Source organism: Aulonocara stuartgranti (assembly GCF_965226115.1).
Source record: "Aulonocara stuartgranti genome assembly, chromosome: 14".
Lineage (NCBI taxonomy): Eukaryota > Metazoa > Chordata > Actinopteri > Cichliformes > Cichlidae > Aulonocara > Aulonocara stuartgranti.
In genome coordinates, this window is record NC_138950.1 from 34,957,304 (window position 1) to 34,984,959 (window position 27,656).

The 27,656-nt window shown below is 42.1% G+C and overlaps 1 protein-coding gene across 2 annotated transcripts; it reads right to left on the reverse strand.

Annotated features, from left to right (window-relative positions):
• Positions 1-664: 664 nt before the first annotated feature.
• Positions 665-27,438, reverse strand: LOC309687972 (large neutral amino acids transporter small subunit 4-like). 2 transcript variants are annotated; one of them, XM_082503342.1, is made up of 14 exons: positions 27,239-27,438; positions 24,997-25,219; positions 20,683-20,902; positions 20,537-20,592; positions 20,303-20,379; positions 10,810-10,902; positions 10,485-10,618; positions 9,853-10,064; positions 6,751-6,894; positions 6,266-6,392; positions 6,052-6,184; positions 5,620-5,693; positions 4,064-4,187; positions 665-3,964 (listed from the first exon to the last, which is right to left on the reverse strand). In XM_082503342.1, exons 2-14 carry the CDS (start codon positions 25,154-25,156, stop codon positions 3,803-3,805), a joined length of 1,716 nt encoding a protein of 571 aa, XP_082359468.1. In that variant the 5' UTR covers positions 25,157-25,219; positions 27,239-27,438; the 3' UTR covers positions 665-3,802. The 2 variants fall into 2 exon arrangements, with proteins under 2 accessions (XP_082359468.1, XP_082359469.1); XM_082503343.1 differs by lacking the exon at positions 27,239-27,438 and adding an exon at positions 25,370-25,476.
• Positions 27,439-27,656: the final 218 nt, after the last annotated feature.

Here is a 27,656-nt window from a genome sequence, read left to right on the forward strand (position 1 = left end):
TACGCACTTTGCAGCGGTGCACGCTTATAGGTTGAATGTCTGTTGTTGTAACTATTCTGCTACTGTCAATGCTTCTGTTCCAGTATCAAAACCAGTCAAATAATAATTTGTAAAATAATGGGGTAGGTATCAGTTTAATAGCTCTGGTGGGAAGCAGAAACCACAAAACGGACGTTTTCACACACTTTAAAGCTCATCTTTACTGTCTATGCATGGCACACTGATTTCTGTGAACTTAACAGATGTGTCCGCATGTGTTAATATCAAATAGATGGTGCATAACTGAGACATTTTCTAGTGAGTCTCATGATTGCTTGTGTGTTTTTTTCATTTAGATCTTTGATCCTACCTCACCAAGTATCCGATAATAATGAACATTTCCTTGTCTTCTTAGTGGGTGGAGTGTGTGTCAACGCCCAGTGTGGTCTAACCAGTACAGAGAGGAACAGTTAACTCAGGTTGAACCTGTTGTGAATGAACTGTTTTCACTGCTGCTGCTCAACAGGTTTGCTTTCAGACTTGACTCTCTGTTGCTTTACTTCGAAAACGGGTGGTTTCTGTCCTGCTATGCTATTTAACTGCAGATACCACAAGCTTCCATATTGTAGTACCTCTACCAGCTCTATCTGCACATCTCTGCCACTGGAAATAAGAGACACAGCAGTACAAATTATTGTTTATTTTGCTTCATATATTGATTTTTTTTTTTAGTTGAAACAGCATCTGTTGGAAAGTCCAAGACAATGGCTATACTGTGGTACAAGACAAAAGAAAAACCAAGACAATACAAAGACATTCTTGTAAACATCAGAGGCAAAGAAGCATAATAAAAGACAGAAAAACTAAAATTAAGCATGGTAGGTAGATAAAAAAATGTCAGAGTTTCAGCTCCAATCTAGATTTTCTATCAGTACACAGTGACATAAAACACAACACACAGAAAGGTTGTCTGGGAATTCATCATGAGAAAAAAAAAACAAATAAGTCATCAATACATCGATCAATAAACCAATTCCAGTTATCAGAGGTTCGGGTTAAGCTATGAAGGTGAGGATGCCGGGAGGATGGGGTGAGGTGTTTCAGGTACACCGATGAAGGAAAAGTGCTGATTGGTTTACAGTTTGTGAAAAAAAATAAACTCACTCGTCCACAAAGTGTCTGTCTTCACATGACATTTACATGTGATGTTATTCCTGCACAAGCTTGTACTCAGAGGACACTTCTTTAAGTTACAGGAAACACCAGCATGCTACCAGAGGCACTCTCTATGGAGTCCAGATAGGGCTTTAATCATATGAAGGACAACTGTACCACAAATAAAACTGTACATTTGTAAGTGAAGATATGAGCACTGACTTTACATTCTTTACATTTCCATTTTAAAAAAAAAATCCATTGTGTTTTATCCCACAAGCACAAAACTGTTATTGAGAGGTTGTCTTTGTGTGGATCTGAATTTACAAAATACAAATAAAGATGGCAGAATGATAAATATTTAGATCTGTTCAGGTCTGATATATCCAATACCTTTTGTGCTAGCTAACTGCTCCAAACAACAAGACATGTGGACGTATGAAATAAGATCTGCATTTATGGAAATACAGTCAGTCAGGATTGTAATATATGACCAAAAAGGCCACCATTCAGTTAGATAAAGAGATGCAAACACCTTTAATTACAAATGCACACTTTTTCCCTATCATCCAACTAAAATCATTTCTGCACCAACTTTAACCCATACAGTCTTCTACTGATTCTTTAAACCTTAATTAGTTCATCAAGGATGAGATTGTTGCGACTGGTTCGTCCTGTGAAGGTTGCAGAACTGAAAGACGAGTCTCTGCCCCACTGTCCAAGCACAAAAAGGCAATAAAAGGATCGTGTGAAGCAAGGGCATTATACAAAAATAACTGAATTGTAAATTACAAATCTAGATTTTAAGTTCAGTCTACATTCTTTGCATCATGCACCATCCATAAGCAGCCATGCACTGTGTGATAGATACATGGGCAGGCAGGTCCATTTTAGAGGCTCTAAAGTGCATCGTGTGCCATTCTTGTCTTAATGAAGTCATTCGCTGGGAGCATATGATGGCTGCAGAGCTTTGTCTCTCAGTTCTGTCAGTAAACATTTTAAGGTGTGCTTGAGTAGGTAGCACAGATGAAAGGATAGATGAATGGATGATGGCTAGATGGGAGGAAGAGCGGGGCTAAATGCTACCCAGATCCACTACCCCTATCACAGTGAGGAACTCTGAGGGTCATGAGGCTGTCTTTGGATGTGCCTCTGTCACCGTACTGCAAGTTGGGGGCGGGGCGTGTCAGAGGAGCTTCTCTGTATGACATTTGAGGACAGCAGATTGAATTATTATCTCCCTGCTCCATCGTCTACACACTCCATGCTTCTGTTCTGGGCTTCTGCTTGAAAGACAAAGACTGCTTTATTGTCTGTACTTAGTCTCAGAACGCTGGTGTCTTTCCTCAGAAGCTGGAAGATTGTGTCTGTTTCACTCTGCTACCATCAAGCTAAATCTCCCTTTGTCTGTAAGAGGTGAATTCAAGAATCCCAGAGTTTGTGTGACCGAGCAGAAGTGATACCAAGCAAAACATAATCTGACTGATTCTTTGGAACATGCCTTAAGTTGGTAATCTGATGACCTTAACAGTGCCTTAAAGCAAATGCAACGGACACATTTCTGTGATTAAACTAGCACCTTTTTGTGATTTGGAAATGCAGTCCACTGAATGTCCTGTCTGTCTGGATTTCAGCATGTTATACCTCGCTGAAGACTTATTGCTACAACCAATCAAGATCCTAAAATTCACCTAGCTACCACACCAACCTTTGAAAACACAATATGTCTAAAATCATTTCCACCTTAATAGCTTGAGATCATGCAAAAGAAATAAACACCTAACACACAAGATCATATTGCAAGTAAATACAAAAAAAGGTTACATATTTCAAACATATGGACAAAGAAACAAAACAAAAGAAAATAATGGCAACAGTAATAAAGGACCAGCACCATCGCTGGCATCATGCAGTGTGTGTCTAACCCAGTCACGCACACACTGAGGCTATGTATCGTGCGCTGAGCTCAAACCTGTCCAGGTTTCCATCTAAACTGCTACCAGTGCTGCTGTCTGTGGGTTCTTATTGAGTTAATGCCCTTGTGCACAAGAGAGCACGGAGATGCCGTGGCCCAGCATCTCCGTGCTGAGTGGGTCTGAGTATGTGTGCTTCTTCTCACCGAAACAAAAACCAGACCATCCTGGGCAATCATAAAGCAAATGTCTAAAACCTTTGAACACTGCCACTAACATTTGTTTTGGCATCTTCTTCTCCTGTGGTCTCTTGAGTAGGACTAGGAGAAGCTAAACCAGCATGAAATACAAAATGGCAGACATGAAGAAAAAAGAGAGAGGAGGAACCTTTGGGGAGGTTGAAGCAGCTGCTTCTTTTCTCTCCCTTTAGTCAGTTTTCTCCTCAGTTCACGGGTGAAGTCAAGGAACTGAAAGCTCTCCATGTGGAAAGAATGTGTGTGTGTGTGTGTGTGTTAGGGGTTCTTCACAGAGAGGGTGAAGGAGGTGTCACAGTGGTGTTCAGTCACATATGGGTGTCAGTATGATGGTGGAAGTGTGTGCATCTGTGTGAGCATGCGGAATGTAAGATTTGTGAGTGTGAGGTGCGGCGGTCTCAGAGTGAATTCGTTCGTCACATGTCCCACAGTAACGTGACCTCAGTCCCCTCCATCTTTAGTGTAGCTCATCTACTTTGTAAAAATCGTCTTCATGCCCGTCTACACGCAGGCCTCGGGCGTGCTGCCGTTGTTCATCTTAACGTAGATCTTGGGATCTTTGTCACGTTCGTCTCGGAGGCGCTGGAGCTGGCGGCTGTGGTACAGCAGGTAGAAGGGCAGGCAGAAACCCAGCATGCTCAGCACCAGGAGACCCACGTTCACCTGGGCACCGCGTGAGTAAAGCAGTTAGATAGAATGATATGGTAAACTTTGAATACTACACTCTTTAAAGCCAGTATCTCTATATGTGCATCATCTTACCCATAGGGGGTCTTCCTCCAGGGGTCCCACCATGGCCATGAAGAGAGGTTGCTGGAGCAGGGCGAACAGAGCGCTGATCAGAGACTGCATGCCTGTCAGGCTGCCAAACTGCGAGGATGGATACCTGCAGGGGATAAACAGCATGAGTCATATGGGAAATTTGAACACATTTGTCACATAACTAACCTGAGTGAACTATCAGGCCCATTAAATCAATTTACAGTGAGTCAAATTAAAAACAAATTCACAGCCAGTTATATATCGCATGCCCCCAGACACACTGTTATGTAATATTCACATCCCGTGTAGGCTCATTTTGGATAATACTGTTCCTGCAACTCAGAGGTATTTTATTTCATTCCAAGAAAAATGCCCAATCATCATTTTCTCTAAATGCGGCAGTGTCAGCTAATCTCCAGCTGCAGTCATTTGGAAATTTTTCATAAGATTTTTGAGCTCTTATCACCCTGCACACAGTCGCAGGTCAACAGGCAAGAACATGTGGCTGCTACAGGCCAAAGTGTGAGAACACCTCACCTAAACTACGTAATTATAATATCCATTTGCATATCTCCATAATAAATATGCAATGTCTATACATATATATAGTCACTTCTTTTACATGCTTATAGTCCATTTTTAATTATGTGGAGTGCTATTTACTGCAAATATAATATCTATACGGAAGAAACTGTTTTTCCAGTTTTAACAGATTTATAAACAGAATCCATTTTAGGTGAAGACAGTTTTATTCTTTTTTTTTTCACATCAGATTTGGTTAGCTTGACAGCTTTTGTTTTACATTTTTCAGAATACATTTTTTGCTTATAATTTCAAACATTAGATGATAGTTGGGTTGTTTTTTTTGACCAAAGTAACTGTAGTGTGAAAGTTTAGTGTTAAATACTAAGAACATGTGACTGCGAGCCAGACTTCATCGCTTAACAGCAGTGGTGGACTTCTTTTTTTGCTCTAATACGGGAATGTCAAAAACATGTTGCATTGTGGGCTATATACAGCCTACTTTAATCTTAAGTGGCAGAATCCGAGAAATTATCAAAAATGGTAAAATGTAAAATTACAAAAAAAAAATAAATCCCATAGCACACTGCCCAGAATGCCCATTAAATATAAAATATACAGTTTTATAAAGTTTTTGTTAATTTGCATAAAATGTTTTTTTTTAAACAGTGGAAAAAAGTGTTAAAAAAGAAGACATCTTTTTATAGTAGACAAATTTTCTATCACTTGTTTATCTTAATTTAGTAGTATGAATGGCAATGGGGGAGGGGGTCTTTATTAATAGGAAAAGCGGGACAAAATTTATGCCCTCCTTCATTTTGTCTTTGCTGGACCAATTCTGGCCCACAGGCTTTATGTCCAGAATCTTGTGGAAAGTTGTCCAAAAAGAGTGATTGCTGGCACAGAAGGACAGAAGAAGAAATGCCTAAAATTCACTTATTTTTAGTCACTTTCTGTATCTAGTGTAGGACAGCATTAGGCTGCATGATTCCTTACTGGTTTGCCATCATCTTTTAAACGTGTCACACACTTACACAGCAGCATAAAGCCCGCCAACTGCAGAGTGGATGAAGCCTCTCACAATAGTGTGCAGGACAAAGGAGACAACCTGAAGTAGGAGAGAAAAGAGGAAAAGAAAGATTTTTACAGTAAATACATGCTCAGGGCCGACCTGCTGGGTTTTCACTGAAAAACAAAAGGGTTTGTCTTTGACAAATGAGATTCAAGAGAGAACAAAATAAACTGCAACAACATTTTTGTCCATTAGGTGGCTCCACATCACTTAGAAATATCAGCAGCTGCATTGCCATGTGAGTGGTTTGAATATCATGTACATCACTCTCTCTCTCTGCAGTGTTTAGTCTCCCTCTAGGGGAGACATACAGCAGCAGCACATGCAGAGGAGCGTGAACCCACACCACCTAAACACTTCAATAAAATGGCTCCCCCAGCCTCCTACTGCATACCTGAAGTGGGAGGTTGGGGATGATGCAGGTGACTCCAAAGCCAACAAGGAGTATGTTGGTGAAGATAAAAGCTCTGGTGGCATTGACGATCTTCTGGATCCGTTTGTCAGGGCGACGGGGCTGCCCAGGCTCTCTGATAGAACAAAAGAAGAAAACATTTTAAAAAAATTGAGAAAAATAGAATTATTTGTTCCTCCTTAGCGCGCACGCTGACCTCTTGGTGCTCTTGTCGTTTTCATCCTCACAGTCTTTAAGCTTCCAGTCCATGACGTAGCCAATGACAGGAGAGGTGACCAGACATAGGAGCTGGAGCACGCCAAAGATGGAGGTGTACACGCTCACTAGGAGACAAACAGCGGCAGAGGCAGCGTTAATACGGTTTCAGGGTGAACATCCGGTAAACAGTATGAAGACATCAGAGGGTGGTGCACACTGACAGGAATGGAAAAACAGTTTGCAGATGTCATGGAGTTATTGGGGGGGCGGGGTCATGCTCTAGACAAAAAAGTGGACAAACAGTTTAGGGTAGGGAGGGGGGCAGAGGGTTGCTAGTGTGGCCTCAGGTCTCTTACCCACTTCCATCCTCTCCACTGCAACAGCAGGAAGCCAGCATGACAGAGATGTCAAAGAGGTGTTAAAGATAAAAACGCAACCACTCTCAAAACATGTATAGCTTGACACACTAACAACCACACACACCTGTGCTGAGGTCTCTGCCTGTTAGGGACTCCAGGATAGTGTTCATGGCTCCCATGTAGAATATGAGGCGCAGCTGAGTCACACACATGGTGATAAGGCTCAGCAAGAAGATGGGACTGAAGATACTCTTCATGAAGCTCTGAGCTGCAGAGGAAATGAGAGAAGTCAGGGTGAGATCAAATCACTGTGTTAATATACCACAAAGATATTAACCAAAAATATTGGATAAGGAGATTTTATTTCCTTCTGTACACAGTTGAAATCTCGTGGTAGGGGAATTATTCAGTGGAAAAACCAAAAAGCTTCACAGGCCTTTAGGGAAACATCCAAATCCTTTTACGGAGCAGAAAGTTCTATAATCTATTTTTATGACACTGCCTGCATCAGGAGATGTTTGCAAAATCAACTTTATCTGTGCACGATGTAGGAAACACTAAGAGCAAAAGTCAATGTAAGAACTAAGATCAACTGTTCATTGCTTGTGGGACATGATAATCAGTTTTCAAGTGTTCAGTGGTAAAAAAAAAAATCATAAAATATATGAGGCCTAAGTTGTGGTACACTGAGGATGACTTTAGGCACAGCAGTGCTTTGAGATGAAAGTCCAACATGACTGTGCTAATTTGCATAATGAGTCAGCATAAAGGTGTACTGTTTACTACTTTATGAAAATAATTTACTGCGCTAGCAGGGATGCACTAAAATCCTGAGCCAATACCAAGAGATGTATTTACCATATTTGTTTCTTTTCTCATTGCTATTCATATCATATCAGTCAACTAGGCCAGTATCAGTCAATATCGACCTATATCAGGCTCTAAGTTCATTGCTGGTTCGCTGAGTGTTAATGTTAGCATTCAAATGTTTGCTAATCAAACAGGAGCACAGCTGAGGCTGATGTGATGTTCATTAGTTCTGAATGTACCGGGCTGACTGATACGTTGGCCTGTTTTTACAAGTCTTTACAATTCATCCTGGCAAGACTACGACGTCTGCCAAATTTCATGACAATCAATACAATGGATGAGTAGGTAATTCACTGCAGCCGAAGATGTCAGACTGCTGTTACAGCGATTGTGATGTTTACAACATTTCCAGGAAACTGATTTTTTTAAAAGAAAAAAAAGATCGCTCATTTCAATAAAAAATAGCAACGTACGAGTGTATTCATAGCATCCTGACAAACAACCTACATGATGATGACCTTGTTTGAAGCCTCCACTATCAGCACCAACAAACTTTCATCTAAAGTACAGATGGTCAAACATGCAGAGTCTCTTTTCACTTTCTAAACAGATGGAAAACTCCACTGGCTGAGAGGAACGGATGAGACTGACATGTAAATTTTCCCACTGGCACCCAGGTGTTATGGTGACATCTTAATGTGAATGAACGTCTGGAGGATTCAAAGGAAAGCAGGTTCTAGGAAACGTTGATCATTAATGAATGCTGTGGATAGAAGTGGAAAATGGACAGCTGTCCATACAGAGAAACCCCGGACACACCAACTAATGATGGGTACCCAGATGAAGCAGATGGGTTCATTGTCTTCAACAACAGGTATCTATCCTGGACTTAATTGTTTGAAAATGCTCATAGAGCACTAAAATAATTTATAAGAGAATACAGCTGTTAATCTAAAACTAGCTTATATTTCATTTCAACATTTACAAAATCTACCAATTTATTTACAAAAAGTTCTTTGGCCTTCATTCTCTGTCTACAGCTCTAGTACAAAGTGTACTTAACATACCAAACAAGTGCTGACTGTGCCGGTCCAGATACATGATTTAAGTGCATTCCTAACAGAAAACACAAACATTTGAATCTGACCTTGATCCTTATATCTGAGGAGGCAGGAGGAATAGGCCAAGGCCTAAGATGCATGTACTCTGCAACCCTCACAGCTGCTTCAACTTACAGCAAACAGAGAGAGCAACAAGGTTGTGTTCAAGGGTGTAATATGGGCCTCTTTAAACATCCCGACATGTCCAGCTGTTATGAAACCAGCCACGGGCATCCTGAATGCACTCCAAACACACACACAGTCAGAAATTCACTGTAATGGCTGATACAGTCCACCGCAGTGCTTCTCTAGGGCTCCCTGCCAGCGCGACACACACCTGCTGAGCCCCTTTCTAAGAACAGGGTCTGAACCGATTCCACGGTCCGTTTGGTACCAAAGAGACCGAGAGAGGTGTGACAAGACTAACCCACTGGGAGTCCCTGACCCTGTTAGAAAAGCCAGGAGGGACTGAAAAAGTGCATGGGTAACAGAGGTTACCTTAGCATGGATGTGATATTTTTTTGCCAACCAACCTAAAACACTACATACAGTGTTATCACATTTTAAAAATGTAAAAACTAACAGAAATGTTAGCCTTTTTAAAAAATTTCACACTTTTAAACTTCATCTGAAATACATTGTTAAATATTCTATGTAAATAATATTCATTGCCAAAATAAATTACAAAATTTTAAGTATATTAATAAGTCTATTGTCTATATTTTAACTTGGATTTATGATTCAAAGCACACAGTAAGGACATTAAGTTAATTTTTAAAAGTTCTATAACACTTTGCACTTACCTACGCTATAACAATGGAATTCAAGTCTTTACTTTTCATATCAGTGGGATTTATTTTATTTATGTGGGATTCCACTTGGCATCAGTCCTTTCAAAGAGAAGAGATACACTTTTATGACTTGATTACTGGCAAACCTAACACACTTAGCACCTCTTTTGCTCAGTCCGTTTCAAGTCTAACTGCACCAACTGACTGACTGTTGAGTTGTGAGAATATTCATAAGCTAGTATCTACTCAAGAATGACTAATTTGATCACAAGGTACACTTGTGCTGACTTGTGCATGTTTTTGGATTTCTTCCTCTTACAGACAGCAGTTATATTCTGTCGGCAGCTTGCTTAGATTCCAGTTTTGACGACCAGATGGCAAAGAAAGCCACTGCTAAAAACTGTGAATGGGCTTTTACAGTCTTTCAAGAAACATAACTGTTGCTCCAATTCAACTAGTTTCTATTTTAAGTTCATCCTGTCTTTATATAACAGACTTTAGATGTTAGAGCATATTCAGACTTACTTTCCTCCTGACTCTTGCAATTCACCTCCAGGTCAACAGTGGACAGGCACAGCTTGTTGGCCTCTTGTGTGGACAGCTCTTTGGAGGGTGCCTCCTGCTGCTTTATGGCATGGCCTACGCTCAGACGGCGTCCCACTGTGGTCACCTGCCGATAAAACTGCTTCCCGGTGATCTTATGGTCAAATCCCAGCCAGCTGAATTTGATTTTCACCCTGAGAAAGGAAAGTAAGAAAGAAGGGGAAATGTAAGCAGACACCTAAAGGAAAAGGAAAACAGGCTAAGGAAACATTAAAAGATCCAGGTGAATGAGAGCAAAGTAGGCCGATCATCTGGTTTTATGGTCTTTCCCCTTTAGGGCTCACTTGGTCTCCACTGCATTATTTTGGGATTTACTGCACATAAGTGTGTGCGCTTGTACGTGTATACAATCTTGCAGTGTGTATGAGGTAAAGCAGTGATCTGTGTGGAAAATCCAGAATCCCTAGGCTCAGTCAGAATCCTTTTTCAAGCAGGTATAACTCGAGCTTAGCTAATAATACTGCAGTGGCTGCTTAAAAACAATAGCTGGAAGCTACACATATGTTCATGCGGCTTTGTGTGCATGCCAGACTAAGTATGCCTGTTTGTCTTACGTGAAGTCCATGTCTTCTGGGCCAGGGAAGGGCTCCAAAGGCCAGTTGATGAAGCAGTTCAAGAAGACGAGGCAGGCACAGCCGGCCCAAACCAGAAGGATGGAGATGAATGTGGCACCCAGATCATAGATCACCTACAGGCAGGAAGATGGGACGCACACAAAAACATCATAATGGAGAATCAATAACACACTCTACAGTTGCAGGGTTATTCCTTCTGAGTTAATATTGCCCTTTAGGAAAATCTTTCAGTCATGGATGAGGACACGTGGATGTTTAAAGTAAATCAAGAATCAGCCACAGTAAGTGAGTGACTGTAAGTTACCTTGATGCCAGGGAAAGTGACAGCAGAGGAAGCATAGGATCCAATCATCAGGGCAATGAAGGTCGACCTCAGATCTCCAAACATGTTGGGCAGCTGTGAAGAGAGCAGACAGATCAGTTTACACATTTAACTGCAAGACCAAGTTCATTTAAATGCACAAAATGTCCACAGACTCATAAGAAGCAAAGCAGTCAAGCTTGACCTCTTTATGTCACCTAACTATGATTTACATTATCAAAAACTAGTGGCCAGGGGCTTAAAGGAGGACAAAAAATAATCAATAATCCATAGCATGAAGAAACTGCGAAACAAAAACAAAGATAAAACAGCTTTCTCGTTAGCTGTGTTATAGATGAAGGCTTTCGAGTGTGAAAAGTGCCCAGTAGGAGGCGACTCCTCTCATTGCAAAAACAAATCAAATGCAAAACAGCCATCTACTCGCTTGAGAAATAAACTTACCAAACATTTTCCTAATATCTGTAAGGGCTCAGTCGCTACTTTCAAGTTGTCTGCTTCCAAATGACAGTCCCATATAAAGCAAAACAGAAGATAAAGCAGCGTAAGGTGTGACTACCCTGTGACTAGTAACTACTACATGCGTGTGCAAAGCCCTGAACTATTCCCCGTGATGTCTGTGAAGGTTCTCAGTCATCCAGGTCATCGTAGTCAAAGGAGCTTGCAAAGAAAAGCGTCTGGACTTCTTTAAGTTACTTGAAGACGTTTCACCTCTCATCCGAGAAGCTTCTTCAGTTCTAAGGTCAAATGGTGGAGAGTCCCAGATATAAACCTAGTGGGAGTATCCCCCCACAGAGGGACAAAAGGACCCCCTGATGATCCTCTAATCGCCTGAGCCAAGGTGTGAAACTGGGCGTGGGTCCCAATCAGCCAGAGTTTCGGGTGAGTTCATTGTGAAACCTGGCCCCACCTTATCATGCGAATTCCTGAGATCAGATGGCCCAGGATGTGAGTGGGCGTTAAGGCGTCTGGGAAGGGATCTCAAAACTGGATTATAGATGGCAGAGAGTTGGTGTCGTAAACCACCGCCTCTGTTCAAAGATGGTCGCTCACAGTGGACATAGATGCTTCTTTCACTCCTCTTTCAAACCATCTGTCCTCTCTGTCCAAAATGTGAACATTGGCATCCTTGAAAGAGTGTCCTTTATCCTTAAGATGCAGATGGACAGCTGAGTCTTGTCCTGTGGAGGTGGCTCTTCTGTGTTGTGCCATGCGCTTGTGAAGTGGCTGTTTGGTCTCTCCAATGTAGAGGTCTGGGCATTCCTCGCTGCACTGTACAGCATACACCACATTGTTAAGTCTGTGTTTTGGCGTTTTATCTTTCTGGGACTCTCCACCATTTGACCTTAGAACTGAAGAAGCTTCTCGGATGAGAGGTGAAACGTCTTCAAGTAACTTAAAGAAGTCCAGACGCTTTTCTTTGCAAGCTCCTTTGACTATTCCCCGTGATCCACCACTCAAGTACATTCAGGCAGGCATGTCTCTTTACAGCAATATAATACTTGTTTCTATAGAGCTCGTGCTCAGCCCTGTCGTCCACGTTCTACATTTGTAAAGGCAGATGATCAAAATGCTGAACAGTTCATGTCTTCTGCTGCAAATGAAAGTTTTTAATGACAGCACACCATGAATCTGTTTTCACTGTGAGTAATATTAGCTCATGTGGGCTAATCTCAGCAAACCGCTATGCTACGCTACATTTTAGCATTTGCTACTTTATACCTGAATTGGTGCCTGAGGAAACAGGCTGTACTGATCAGGAAAAGTTACAGCATTGAACTAAACTCACATGTATCACAGCCCATTAACCTCCAGCAGTGGAGCTGCTGCAGCCAAAATGACATCTATTACCCATCTATAATTGGATTAGCTTCATTTCTGCTCTGTGGGCAGCATATTAGGTTGCGCAATAATCTTTGTTGTCATATTTTGTCCTTCAATCCACTTACACCTGCAAATGGCCACTGACTGTGAAAGAATGCAGCACACTGCATACAAATGGCGAATAGTTTAATCTGCTGCTCACAAATATTGACTGGTGATAGTCTTGTCCCCCACCAAGTATTTGCACACTCTGTACTGCCTGCATTGATGAGTTTTTGTTCCGAGATCTGCAGAAGAGCAGAGACAAAAAAAGCTCGGGCCTTGCATAATGACACTCAGCTCTTGACGAGAAATAAGTGTACGTCCTGTTCCTTTACTAGGTAACTTCAGAGTGTAAACAGCCGTCTTGAGGAAGTGAAAAACAGTGTCAACATGAGAGCACCATGTGGCTGACTGGTCTGATGTAGGTCAGAGTTCATCTGTGCCATCTGGATTCAAAGTGCTATATAGGAGAGAGGAAATCAAACTCTAGAGTCAAAAGCATTGAAAGGAAGCTCCCACAGTGAACAAGCATGGGCAGGGAGTTCAAAATTTGACTGTAACTCATCACTGAAAGCGTTATTATGGGTCATAAATAGCGGAGGCGCTTCCCTCCAGCTCCCCTCTCATTGTCCTCATCTGTCCATCCACCCGTCCATCGAGGCGCTGTGCTCGCCACAGGGGCGAAGCTTGTTAGCCAGCTGCTCGAACCCCCTCACCCCATATGGACGTTACTCCCTGCACTAATTGGAGCAAAGGTGAGCTACAAAAAAAATCACTACACCCCAGCCAGGTCATCCAAAACAACAAGCCCCCCCCAAATTCCTGCGCTACAAGGGAGCAAGTTGGCTGACCTTTGGCTCGCTTGGTGAAGAAGAGACAGAGGACATGTAGATCCCCGTCTCAGCAGATTCTGTGTCACGATGATGGCAGCCCGCTCACAAATCTATGCAGTCAACAGGTTCAGATTTCCCTGCTGACGCTGCAGCACTTCCTCACTCTGGCCTGTGATGATGGCTCTTTTTATGCCAGACTTTTGCAAGAGTTCTGTTATTATATTGTAAATCATGGGAAGAGCTTTGATTTAAGCAACTGAATGGAAATTATCAAGGAAAAAGTAATTCAATGTAATCCTCCATTATTTCATTATAAGCAGGGTGTTTAAGGACAACAGAAATCACTCTGGGGGGCAGATTCTCTAATAAATTATTTTAATCCAGGCCCTTAATCCCTAGTTCAAATAAATAGCTCCCCATTCAGTTACCAAATATTCAGTACAGTTAAAAAAGGAACAAGCCCACTGCAGTGTTGATAAGTCAGTCCCTGACTTTTCTGCCATTCACCTTTTTTGTCTGGTGAACGGAACTGTTATCATTGGCATTAACTTCGGTGAGCACACTTAAAAGTGGGAGAAAACAAAATCACGTGAGTGAATGGTAGCAAGCCCGAAGCAGTGGGAAAAAAAGAAAAAAGAAACATAACAGATCTAGTGCTTGTGATACTGCTGAGCAAAACAAGCTTACGTCACACTGGGAGTTTCTGTGACTGACTCTAGTTCTTAGTCAGAGTCAGCTGCTGAGACCACTCTTTTCCAAAAACATGTCACAAACTGGTTTGGTCTGCTAATCATGAAAGGAGAAGTAGGGATTAATGGGTTCAGCAGCGTGAGGACAAAGTGTGGGCGGGTGCGTCGATGGGAGAAGCAGCTGTCGGGCTCGATGAGGAAGAGATAGCAGAGTTTCCGTAACTGCAGTCAATAACACTTAAGTCAGGCAGACTGACCAAAGAATCAGCTGTGGCCTCACGTGCTAACAGACACACTGTAACTGTAAATGGCCTCTCAACAACAGACAAAAGTATGCTCCTGTGATCACAAATTTGTGACGCAGTATAAACACACATTTTTCTCAAAGGGGATTCATTAAGTCTGTATATATGAACCAGCTCTTGATCATGAAAGTGATAAAAAAGCAGCTGACTCTTCATGCAGTAATTTTTAACACCAAGTCAGATGACATGAGAGTTTTCATAAAAATGTTTTAGTTGCAATTCCAACTTGACAGATAATATTTACAACCTAATTATGATAGATAATGGCTTGAAAATTGTATTCATACTGTTAAATGTCAGCCATAGGGTATAGTATATCTGCCGAACACTTTTTGGCAATCCATTCAACAGATGTTTGTTAAGCTAGCTAAAAATCTGTGTGTGTTTTTCAGTCCCAGTCCCTGTAAGACTTCAGAGAACAGCCGCTTGTTTTGGTGCTTTTTCTAATCATCAGAGGAATGTGTTGCCTATGTTTCTCGGCCTTCAAGGTACAGTATGTGATCACGTAGTTCTTGATCCAACACCTTCCCAGTGTTTGCTCTGGAAATTTCACCTCTGTCCTCACCTTTCTACTTCACTAAATACAGGCTTTGCTAATCCCTTACTACTTCTATTAGTTTTCTAATCTCCACGTCATCACAAATATCACACTTGCTGTGTTCATTTCTGTTGTGAGTGGTGCAGGTACAGACTGAGAGCAACCTTATACCTCTCTGAAGGTAATAACACCCATCACTAACCGCTCTTGTTGCTTCGTCCCTGAATAGCCCTTTTGTTAGCTCTATGGTCACAGTGTATCCCTGCACAAAGTACACACATAGATGATGGGCCCTGTATTTGAACAGCCACTGAAGGTCTATTTTATCTTCAGAGCAGTGACCTGGAGATAAGAGATCAGGGACTGGTTATTGGGTTCAGCAGGTGTGTCGGTTTTATTTATTTTTTTGGTAATGCACGTGCTTAATAAATGGCGTAAACATAAAGACAACTATAAAACGCCAATATATCTAGAGACACAAATATGAAAGCAAAGAGTGGGCGTTTGGGTTTTTGTTTGAAGGGTATCCATATAACTTATCATTTCACTTATCATTTCAGCAAGCTGTCAATATCATCAGTGTGATTTATGTGAGTGAAAAGAAATGTTTCTTTGACAAATGCTCCTTTTTGGCTAGCCTCAAGGACTACAGAGGTTGTTTGTTTTTTTTGCATCAGAACAACCCTTTTATCACTGAGGCTTGATACAAACAGGTGGATTATTTAAAGGCACGCTAACAGCTTAGCATCACTGTTAAGCCACGCACAACTTCAACAACACAGGCTAGCACTGATGAAAGAAATTGCATGGGCTAGAAGCATAGGGTTTAAATCAGTTGGATAACTGGAATTGGTTCTTGATTCTTGTGTTTTTTTAGTATAGTAGTTACCTTTGGCAAGTGTTCTTGTCTATCCTTACATCCTGAAGTATAGCAAAGACTACACATGGAAGTTGGGGACCTATGCAGCGGCCACGTTAGCATTGCATTATTTTGTTGATAAGGCAGGCGGAATGGGCTAAGAAGTGTTTTATGACCAGGGGGGCATCCTGATTTGATTTGCAAAAGCCAATGTGCAAACAATGTTACTGAGCTTTCCAATTTAGTACAGCACTTAAAAGACCAGCAAACAGATCTGAGCAAAGTTGAAGGAGTTTGCAATGGATAATGTAAGCAAAGGTAATGAAACAGAGTCAAGTTAGATGGATACATTTCAGTCTGTGTCCTGTAGAAAAATATAACGTTTAACATTTTAAATAAACAATCTGCCATCATCAGTGATTTAAAACCATTTTTTTTATTAACACACCCAAATGGAAAAGGTTTAAATAGAAAAAACAGTATTCCCAAAATAACTTTATGTTAGGCATGTAACATCATAAATCTTTAGAAAAATTGCCCGAAAAAACCCCCGACCATAATACTTGATGTGCTTCAGCTGTTAAATTTTAAACACACTTTAACTCTACTTGTTTATTAGCAAATATTAACATTAGCATTTAGCTCTACCTTATGACAACAGTACAGATTTGCTAGCATACCTGTGTGAGTCAATACTGTAAAACTTTTTTTTAATAATGTTTGCTTCAAACAAACGCACAGGCGCGCTGTAACCTGGACAGCGCTCACTCATTGTTATTTGGTGACAGTGCTGAATGTAGTGAGTGCAAACAGAGGAGCTGTGACCCACTTATACATAATAAGTAGACTCTACGTGTTTGTTGATTATATATCAGAGGGGCTTCGGGCAAGACTGACTCAGGCAACTGAGTAAGACTACAGTCTGCATCTACTGTCTTATCACTGGACCGTGCAAACATTCTGTCATTGCAATTTTTTGGCCACGGCACACTTTTGCGCATAGTTTGTACGCCACCAGGAGTGTGTGTCTGTTTGCGCTGAGTGTTTAAAACTGAAATGAAAAAGGCAGTGTGACGTGACAAAGACGTCTGGGTGAGGAGTGGGAAAATATGCTGAGTCTTTCGTGCAGAAAAAAAAGAAGAGAAAATTCGATTCAGCCCTCTGAGAGGAAAGAACAGAGAAATGAAAGGAGGAAGAGGGTTTTGCTGCAGCAAGTGGAAACTTCAGCACCCTGATGCTGCTTGACCATTGAGAACCAGCTCTGACTGGTCCTGTCCTGAAACACAGGATAGTCATAAAGAGCAGCCAAGTGGACCATAAGAACAGCAAACACCAGATGACAAACACCAAAAGGCATACTTCATTCAACCTGACGTCATCTCGCTCTCTCGCTTATTAGAAGTCAATTTCTTTTTCTAAACATATTTAGGGGTGAAACCAGCAAACAACAAAGCCAGCAATGTTTCCACCAGAAATATGACTTTGGAAGGGTGGGGATGTCTCTGAGCTAACATTAAGATCCAACATTGCAGTCATTCCAGCCCCTCAGCCACCCCGATCAGACCATTCATGTCGCTACGTAACACTCGATATTAGCGATAACTGCTCTGTCTGGCCAGCTTCCATCTCACATTACTGAATAACTCCTGACCTTTTTCACTCCAACATTGTTCCCCTACGTTTTGTGCTGTAAACAATTTATATAGTATACTGTGCTTCCTCCATCTCACTCCAGCCTGATCTTACTGCTTTTTGTTACAACTCCCATCACTTCAGCGGGTGGAATGAAGTGCTGTGTGCGCACTTTACACATTGTCCAACTGAGAAGAAATCACTCCCCGTTTCTCCTTTAGCCACATCTCAAAGTTGGAAAGTGACTCAGTGAAGAGAACATTTACATTTCGCAGCTATGACCACAAGTCAGAGAGCTTGCTGGTAAATAAATGTGTTTTCAGATAGAGAAACAGTCTGTGCATTCAAGACATTGGACAAAAAGCTGATTTTTGAGCAGAGCTTCAGATTGAAACTTAGCAAACAGGGTGGGATACGAAATGTCCCACCAGCCAGACAAAAACAAGAGGCGGAGCTTGGCGTGTGCCTGTGGGTGTGGTTTTACAGTATGTATATGTATATGTATGTAGAGGGGTTTGTAACATGAAACTGCTTACAAGTCAAGACTGTAAGCAGAGAGAAAGTCATTATTAACCACAGCTCCCTTCCTCTCTATTGTCTCCTGTGCTCATCCTTCACTGCCTGTTTTCATCGACAGCTTGGGACAAAGAGTTTGGGTAGAATGTAGAATTGAGGCAAAGACAAAGAGTAAGAAGGGGAGAAGCCAAATGAACAGAGACTAAAAAGAAACGTAAAACAGTAGAGGAAGGGGATGATTTTGGGAACATGCACAGACACACAGTGGGAAAATGGCACAGGTCACGGTGACCTGAGGAGTTTCGGTGACCTATGATAGTCCAAATGCAGCTTGAGAGCTTTCCACGCCCTGAAAAATAAGGTTATAGTTTTCCTCTCACAACCCTTCACACAGACCTTCAGGAAAAAGAGAATGGAAACAGATAAGCATTCACACAGCAGCACTTTTTATTTGCCTCTTTCTCAGTTTCCCCAGCATTTGACCAAGTTAAATTACAGGGGCTCCACTTTTTTATGATTAGGTTTTATTTTTCAATACTTCTTAGCAACATGGACCAATAAAAATTTTAAAAAGGTTAAATTTAGAAGTTTTAAAAATCTTCTACGACCTTCTGAATCTATCGATTATGTGCTTTTTAAGCTCTGCAAACACCCTGACACAGACACACTCACACACACAGAAGTGGCAGTATAACTGAAATGTTTGTCTGGACCTGCAGGGAGCGGTAACTCAGCTAAAATAACACACACACACACACACACAGAGAGTTTCGACGGTCGTGTGAGAGCAGCTAAAACTGAAACAGGAGAAGATGAAAACAGCCAGGCTCAGACTAGTGTGTGTGTGGGGGGTGTGGAGGGAGGAGTGCAGCAAGATAAAACCAGCTGAACAGCTAGTGCATGTATCTGTCAGGGTCCTAATACACAGCCTGGAAAGGAAATGGAAAAGCATGGGTGGAGAAGGCAGACACACATACACACACTACCCTCCTGTTGCTACTTCCTGTTTGAGCCCTTTCTGAGAGAGTCCACCTCGGCTGTTCAGGCAGGAAGAGAAATACTGTAGCTACCATGAAGCAACAAAGTGATACACGTGCGTGCACACATACACACACACATACGTCCTCGTGTGGATGAAATAATAATGAGGAGAGGTCTTTATTTGGCTCGTAGCCAGAGCAGGAGTGAATAATAGATCACTGCTCTCTGCCTTGTAACAACTCTCTTGCTCACGTGTCCTCTCCTGTGATGCAGCACTTTCTCTGATGAGGTCATCCTGACCACTGGCTATCCTCAGTCACTGCATCCCTCACCACCCTTCTCCTATCTGCACACTACCTCTTATCCCTCTCCTCCAAGCAGTCTGTTGTCAGCCGTCTCTCTCCAGCTCTTCCTCCAGCCATCTTTTTTAAATGTTTCCTCTGTCGAATGCATCCATCTTTCTGCCCCTCACTTCTTTGTATGCACGTCTGAAGCCATCACTTCACTCTCTTCCTCCATCTCCCCTTTTAATACCTTTTCATTTCTCCAGATATCACAATGTTGTGGCTCACTGATATTTAGTACAGGCTGTCATTCAGAGAGGAAACAAACTACATGTAATTGCCAACGAAGTGGAGATTTTAGTGTCGGATTGCGGAGAAGCTGGCAGCACTACCTTTCCTTGAAAAATGAGGTTGTTGTCCTAATAAATGAAAAGCACTGAGGTATTCCACGACACTTTATTTGTAGAGCTATGAGACATTTTGCAGGGTGAAGGGATTCTTCAGCGTGCCTTGATGAGTTATGAAGGATATCCTGATAACGTGACCGAAGGTTTCATGTTTAAAACTCTATGCACTGTTCAAGTCATAACATTTCATTCACAGAATATATTATAACCACACAGTGGCCTGCAGAGATTACAGCCTCAGCAGGCAACTACCAAGTCAAATAAGAGAGAGACTCAACAGTGAACAAATGCTGAAACCATACCAAGGAAGAATTCCCCAGCAATGAAGTGAAAGCTAAAGGTCCAGTGGAAAAAGGGTTCTCAAAAGCTTATTTTGGGGCAAATGTAGTTATTTTTTGTTGTTGTTGTTGTTGTTTGATTGCTGATTATATACATGCAGTTTTCTGTCCCATTCATGACAGTCACCGCCCAGTAAAAAACAAGACTTGTGGAGAAGTAGGAATGAAGCAGCGCTTCAGACCAAAGCTAAGTATGTCCCAATATGTGAGCTTCATAAAGTATCTCTTACCGTCAGTGAAGTGAAGGTCATGCACATGCCTCCAAACCCATTCAATGCCAATGCGAAGAAGATCAGGATGGACAGATCTACCGGAGAAAGCAACACACGCAGATGTTACTAGACCGACTTACTAGGCCAACACATGACGAATCTCACATACTGTATCTGATTAATTAGCATTAATACATCATATGAGCCGTGATAATGTAATGAGATGTATGTGACACAGGTAGAGGTACGTACTGTTGGGGTCTCTGGCACCATAGGCGATGAGAAGACAGGAGAAGGCAAAGCAGGCACTGGAAAGACAAAGCAGTTGGCTATGAAAAATAGGTTGGACAAAAAAAGAACCATCACTATCCAACAGACAGCAGGATTCACGGGCTCACCTCCCCAACAGTCGCAGCTTCCGCGGCCCGTATTTGTCCATGATAATACCCAGGGGCAGAGTTATGGCTGACAGCAAGAAGGAACCCACAGTAAAGGCCAGGTTCAGCATCTCATCCTGGTCTTTGCAGATGGGCCAGCTGTTCATTTCCAAGTACTCTTCATCTGCACCTTTGGCTGCAGGGGTGGATGTGTTGGAGAAGTTGAAGCTGGAGCTGTTTTCTGGTTGGAAATAAGAGCAGACAGAATTTTATGTACTTTTTTCCCCAGTATTTCCATTTTGCAACATAATGACACAGTTTTCTAGACATTTCTAGAGGTGAGATCTGAAATGAACACTTGCTTGCTTTTTCAGAGCTTATTTCTGATATTGTTCTTGGAATACTGAGCTTTTACAGCCACCCCTCCCCTCTCAGAGCTGAGCTTCTGATCAAAAAAGCCAGGAAACTCTTTCAAAGGTCAAGTAAACAACCCAATACAGGGTAAACAAGTACCAGAAATAGACCCAAACTGAACCCCCTGCATGGTGCAGGGCAACTCTGTAACAGTTTTAATCAGTCTGCCTCCTCTGGTGAATTACTGGTAAACACAGTCCACTGAGTTCATGTGGAGTCTATTTTTGTCCTTGTGCTCGATAAGACCGCTGCTGTTGGGTAAACTCTGCTGTTGTCAGACAGATAGACAGAGGACACAGAGGAGCACTGATTGAGGAAAGCAACTCGTCTTTGATTAGGCAAAGAAAACAATACAAGTCAAATCAGCATTTACCACATACTTCATATGTGGAGGAGGGAGCTTTAAAGAAAGTCATCTGAGTGTTTTCTTTATTTGAGTCCTGCGGGCAAGTTTGCAACAGCAGCTGAAGCCTCTGCACACTCAGTGTAAACAGAACTGGAAATCTGTTTCCCGTTACAAGAGTGTGTCACTGAGCTCTACTCAAAGGAAAAGTGAGGATGGGAGGACGGATGTGTTGTTGTTGTTGTTGGTCTCAAACCCCTTAGGCATTGGTTCGAGACCAACAGAAAGCTGTTATTTCATATTTAAGGCAGAGTGGTGCAGAAAAAACTGGCATGCACCCTGTGATGAGAGGAGGTGAAAGGTAACGTGGCTTAGTGAATATCTGATGACTGCAGGGTCATTCTAATGCTGGTGCATTCATTCACTGAGGAACACAAGGACACTTGAGCTCCAGAGGCTGCTTTTAGCTAAACAGATGCAGAAGAGCTCGATTATGCACGAGGGCACAAACATGGAATGATCTGTGGGATGTTACTAAATGTCTTCCACCTCTATTGTGATATATTTTATTCAAACGCATCCTCAATATAGATTGAATTAATGAAACACACAGTAGGATCTTCCCACAAGGTAGGGTGCATCATCATCATACTGATTTAGAGTAAATGGATAAACTCAACAGTGCATTTCCTTGGTTGCTGTTTCTACAGTTTGGGATTAAGCTTCCAATCTCAAAATCTTAAAATTTTTCTTTAAAAAAAGAGCCAGTACACATATGTGAAATTAAAAGCCACACTGATTCATCCACTGGGAACCACGAATAACTCCAAGATATTACATTGAATACATTTTAAATGGCACCTATAGTGTTAATAACAGTGGCGGTTCTTAAATTTGTTGAGACCCTGGGCAAAGATTCACAAGAGGCACCCCCCGAAGTAATCTTCTTGATGTTTGCTGTATATTTGCTGCTGTGACAACTCAATTTCCCTCTGGGATTAATAAAGTTTACCTGATTCTGATTATGTTATAACCAACAACAACAGTCCTATAAAATGAAAGAGATCATTTTTATTTTGATAACAATGCACAAGATCCAGTTGTCTATGAACGTTCAGCCTGCTAGCTATGCTAACAACCCGACAGGGTGAAGTCAGGTGGGGAAGTCAGATGACTTTGCACATTGCCACTGCTGCAGTTTAACGTTTGTTGCTGGCCTTGCCTGGTAGCAAGAAACACATCTGGTTAGTAAAGTAAGGTGATCACAACAGTCAATAGTCTTTCATATGGGCACCACATCCGAAAATTATTTTTTTTCATCTAATATTATTGTCAATTATAGATTATGTGCTCTGCCTCCCAGGCAGGTATTTCACATCTACTAGACAAGAGCATTAAGTGCTGACTGTGAAGGAAGATAGCAGCATCTGTCCTCCAGTAGCCCCAACTACTGCTGACTAATCAAATGGCCACAGCAAACATGAGTCAATAATGGAAGAAACATGTCCACGCAAACACACTGAGGCATAAAGCTCCAACTCCCCTTCTCTGAAAACGTCTTTCTGATAAGTCACATACGTCCACCGCTCTTCAGTGTTATTTTCAACACCACAGGAACCTTCTAAGATTCTCAACATGGCCTTTTGTTTGATATACTCCTCCTGTGGATACAAAGGATGTCAAATAGTCTAATCTACAACAAAGTGATTTGGTTTCATCATTGCTGCAATGTGCTAAGAGCACCGTTCTTTTGGCTTGACTGTTTACCAAGAAACGTAGCTTATCACTAAAAGAGCCAACTGACAGGAGAGCATGAAGAGAAACATCGCTCTAGAGCCCACAAACCACAACCATGCTACAGCAGCTGTATTAACACAAAAACAGAGAAGTGACCTCTTAGGAAGGCTGTGCTTCTTGTGATCAGTGGCTCGTGTAAGGATGTGGTTATTATGCAAAGGTCAAGTGATTGTTACAAGTCTGTACACCTACCCATGTAGCCTCAACAGGTAAAATACAAACAGAGCAGCAGCACTCTACTTCAAGTACTGAAATCATGATTTCCTTTGGAGTAAAACAATAAAACTATAAAAAAGCTGTTTTGATCACTTCACACCATAGAAACACCAAAGGTTAGGAACACAAACTGTCTATTTTTATGATTTGATGTGAGATATATGCGCAAACTGAACAAACAGCTCATTCAAATAGAATATCAGTCACACAAAGAATGATATATTCACACTGTGCCTTCATATTTAAGTCTCTAAAGCACCCCTTTCCTCCCTCATCAGGGCGTCTGTTTGCAGAAAAATGCCTTTTCCTCCTAATTTCACTGACAGACTTCTCACAATTGAAGTGAAATGTAAAAAAACAAAAACAAAATGCAGATTTAACACAATAATGGGTGGTTTTTAAAAGTGTGGGGCTACACTGATGTGCCAGAGGTCAGGTCACTGTGGAAGGAGCTGAGTCAACAGTAAGAGATACCTAAAGCTTAATCAGAGCAAACAGATAAGGAAATGACCTGAGCAAAACAGTCAGAGAAAGAGAATTATCAGAGCTAAATTGATTTAAAAAAGGCTTTATATGCACAAATTAACCCTGCAAGGCTTTCGCAGCTGCTGCTTTGTAGGATACAAAGAGAGAAATACACAGAGGAAGATACAATCAGAGGATCAAAGAGACAAAGACAGAGAGCAGCCTGTCTGATGATCACTGTGGAGAATGAAGGGATGAATGGTCTCCTTCACAGGCGGGCTGCAATGGATAAAAACTCAATCCCTGATGATGAAGATGAAGCAGCCAGTTCTCTTCAGCATGCTGTTACATTTCACCTCCTCTACACTGTTTCTGTGGACAGCACTGATTACCGAATGCTAGGATGGAGGAACCACTGTCCTCATCTGGTTGGGTTTTTTTGCTTTTTAAACAGGGCAATCTTTCATAACCAAATTATAACCCTCTGAGTACAGCAGCTCACTGCATCATCTTTGATCACAGAGTAGGAGACAGAATCAAATAACAACAAAATGACCATCTCTGATGCATCTGTGGCATTGTTGTGCTGGAGCACTTTATGGATGCTTTCGAGGGTTTTTCAGACCTAGGCTGCTGTCGCCATAATGACCCATTTTCCACAAGGAGAAGCCAACTGTTGGATCAATGAGAAGCTCTTGTTTGCCAATATGCAGGCAGGCACTTTTCTCAAAGGTCCTGCTCCTGCTGAGAGAAGTAACACACTGCACTGAGGATGAGGTGCCAAAGTAAGATAAAACATGGGTACTTTCTACAAAAAGGTTTGCACACTTGCTTATGTGTTCTGCATAATTCCACAGCAGCGGAACAGCAAGTACACCTGAGTGTTCAGATCAATGTCCTGAGGCTTTCAGTTTTTTACCAGCTCAGGGGATTGTCATGCAGAAAGGCAGAAAGGATGGAAAATGAATGAATTTGATGTGTTTTTGTTAAAACAGGTCAAAAGGGCCCTCAGCAGATACTCATTTGCTCAAGGACTCCAAGTAAACAACCCCCTCACCAAAACCACACATGATAACCCAATTACAGTAAAGTAGACTCACCTCGTCCTTTGCACAGGTAAGAGTAGAAGCCCTCCGACTTGAGCATGATGAGCAGGGACGACCAGCCAAGAAGCACAGCAGAGAAAAGCAGGTTCTCAATGACTGCTGTAACCGCCATCCACCAGCGGCGGGAGAAGGCCGTGGCCAGAGTAGGAGCCATTTTGGATGGATCAGAGGTAGCAATGTGCTAGACCTGACCGAATATGAGGAGGGCTGCTTAAGCCTGGAAGATAAGATAGAGACAGCAGAAACAAGATGACAACCAGAAATTATACCCATGGTGAGGTACTTCTTACAGGTTTATTTATAATTATTTTCGTTAAGTCTAGTTCATGTAGTTCTTTAACATTATGAAATATTTGAACAATATGACCTCTTGCAAGTGTTTTAGATGATTCTTGGATCCATATTCAGTACAGGTCTTTTTTTTTTTCTAACCTACTGAGGACGGTTGTGATCGAGAAGACAGTCACAAACTGAAAACAGCTGAGACATTTGAGAAGCAAACCCCTCCTATAAATATTAAACTGTCTCCCCCTGACATATCTGATTGGCTCCAGGGTACAACAGGTCTCCTCTTATTGGTTGTTTGTACAGCAGCTACACGTGAGGTTGCTGTTGTATTCCACCCGAATAGGACATAGCAGAGGGTGTTTACATTTTTGAAAATGTTGTTTGTATAAGTTTTGACGTGGAAACTGTAAGATTTAAATTTTATTTTAGTTTTAAAATAAAAAATGCCTTTACAGGACACGACTTCTCCTCTGCTTTTGCTGAAACGTGAGGCGTTTTATTTGGGGTTGTGTGGCAACCCTTTGTCACAAACGTGGTCCGAAAATCCCACTTCAATTGAATGCAGCGCAAGCTCAGCCGGTTCGAACCAGCGCGGCGCGAGACTCAGCTGCTGCTGGTTGGTGTTCAGCGCGAGCGCTTCTCAACAGGAGCTGTTAGTGCAGTGTGCACCGTTATAGAGGCGAACGTCATAACGCAAAAATACTCACTGGAAATGTATTCAAACATACAGAAATGCATTTATTACGAACACCCAGCCAACATTTATCTGATAATACTGAGCGACATTATGTGTAATTGTACTTGTTTTAATAACCAGATAAAAAACTCCACCTGGCTGGAACACATAACCTATCTGTTCCCTTCACTTTGTTCATCTTAGACAGTCATCTTTTGAAAGAAGACCGTTTTAAACCTACTGTCTGCATTTTTGTGTGAATATGAACTTGAGATAGCCTAACTCGACGACCCCAACACTAACGACCGTGAAAATACGCTAATATAGCTTGAACACACACAGACCAGAGTTCATTAGAAGTTTGTGCATTTCTCAGCAACAGCTTTGTCGTACTGAACAATGACACAAAGAACACTGCGATGAACAAGCAGAAGCCTTAGAACTGGTCTGAACTGGACTAAAAGCATCCGCACAAAACACCCCCTCCACCTTCCTCGATCCACATCTCTAGCCCCCTGCACGCGACACAGAACATTATATTCCTATTCCGGTTTTGAATTTCAATATAAAACGCGTTCGCGTTCAGCCGCGCGCTCTCAGCGCTCGACGCATTCTTGCTGCTTTTATTTTTGAAAACCACTTCGTCTGATTTTCCGGGTCTGCACACTTTAGGCTTCAGCACTTTGACGCCGATCTCAGCCAGAAGCTCTCAGCTGTTCAGTAAAAACAACAGCTCAGGGGGAACCGCCGTAATCATGCCCAAACAAAGACAGTTAACTAGACACAAACAGCCTCCAAAACAAAGCATCCCCGCTATCACTTTGCTTCTTGACAGCAGCTTCCGTCACATTACTTTTACCATAAATCGAACCAGTACTTTAAAGGCACCTTCAGTTTGGTTAATAACAGTTTGGTTATTAATGATTAATAAAGAGAGGAAAATTAAGTATGTTCGTGTGTGTGAGTGCCTGTGTAAATATGGACTGTGTTATCATATCAGTTGTAAGTTTGCTGCAAAAAAAAGCGCTGAAAAGACGAAGCGCGGATGGAAAATGACTGACACACAGTGAGAGGCTGGATGAAGTTGATGAGAGAGTCACGGCTGTTGCAGCTCGAGCTTCCTCTCAGCAGCCTTTAAGCAAAGCGGAGACACTGTGAGTGAAGGAGGACACTGCAACACGCCGCCTGTCACAGATCATGTCCTCTCAGAGTATGTGCAGCCTCTTCCCCGGGGAGCAGTGTCTGCAGAGCATCCTCTGGTGCGAACCTCACCTGAAGCGCGCGCGTCTATGGGTCTTGGAGGTGGCGTGGGTGTGGGGGGGTTCAGCTGAGCGGCTCGGTCCTCGCAGTCAGATCCGCCTCTGCGGGTGAGAGCGTCGGTCGGTGGAAGAGACGCGGGGCAGCAGTGACAGCTCACAGCCAGGTGCCCCCTGGCTTTCTTCAGTTCTCAGTTTTCCTTCTCGGGGGTCGTCGCCTCCTCTTTTATATGAGCGCAGCAGCGGTACACAAACAACAGAGCCTCTCCATTGGCTACTGGCTGAGCTAGAGACCAGCCGTGGCCAATCAGAGCGCTCCAATGTTATACATGTGCACTGTTTCACAATATATTAAGAAATATACTGTGGGGGCTTGTTTGGACAAGGACTGAACAGCTGGTCATTATGTAGCTCTCACTGTGAAACAAAAACAG

Excerpts from the sequence above, each read along its gene's own strand:
- LOC309687972 (XM_082503342.1), bottom strand. The coding sequence starts at position 25,156 with ATGGCTCCTACTCTGGCCACGGCCTTCTCCCGCCGCTGGTGGATGGCG. Across the intron at positions 6,895-9,852 it reads TTGCAAGAGTCAGGAGGAAA|CTCAGAGCTTCATGAAGAGT; the intron begins GTAAGTCTGAAT and ends TTTCCTCTGCAG. Across the intron at positions 6,393-6,750 it reads AGGCAGAGACCTCAGCACAG|TGAGCGTGTACACCTCCATC; the intron begins GTGTGTGTGGTT and ends TTTGTCTCCTAG.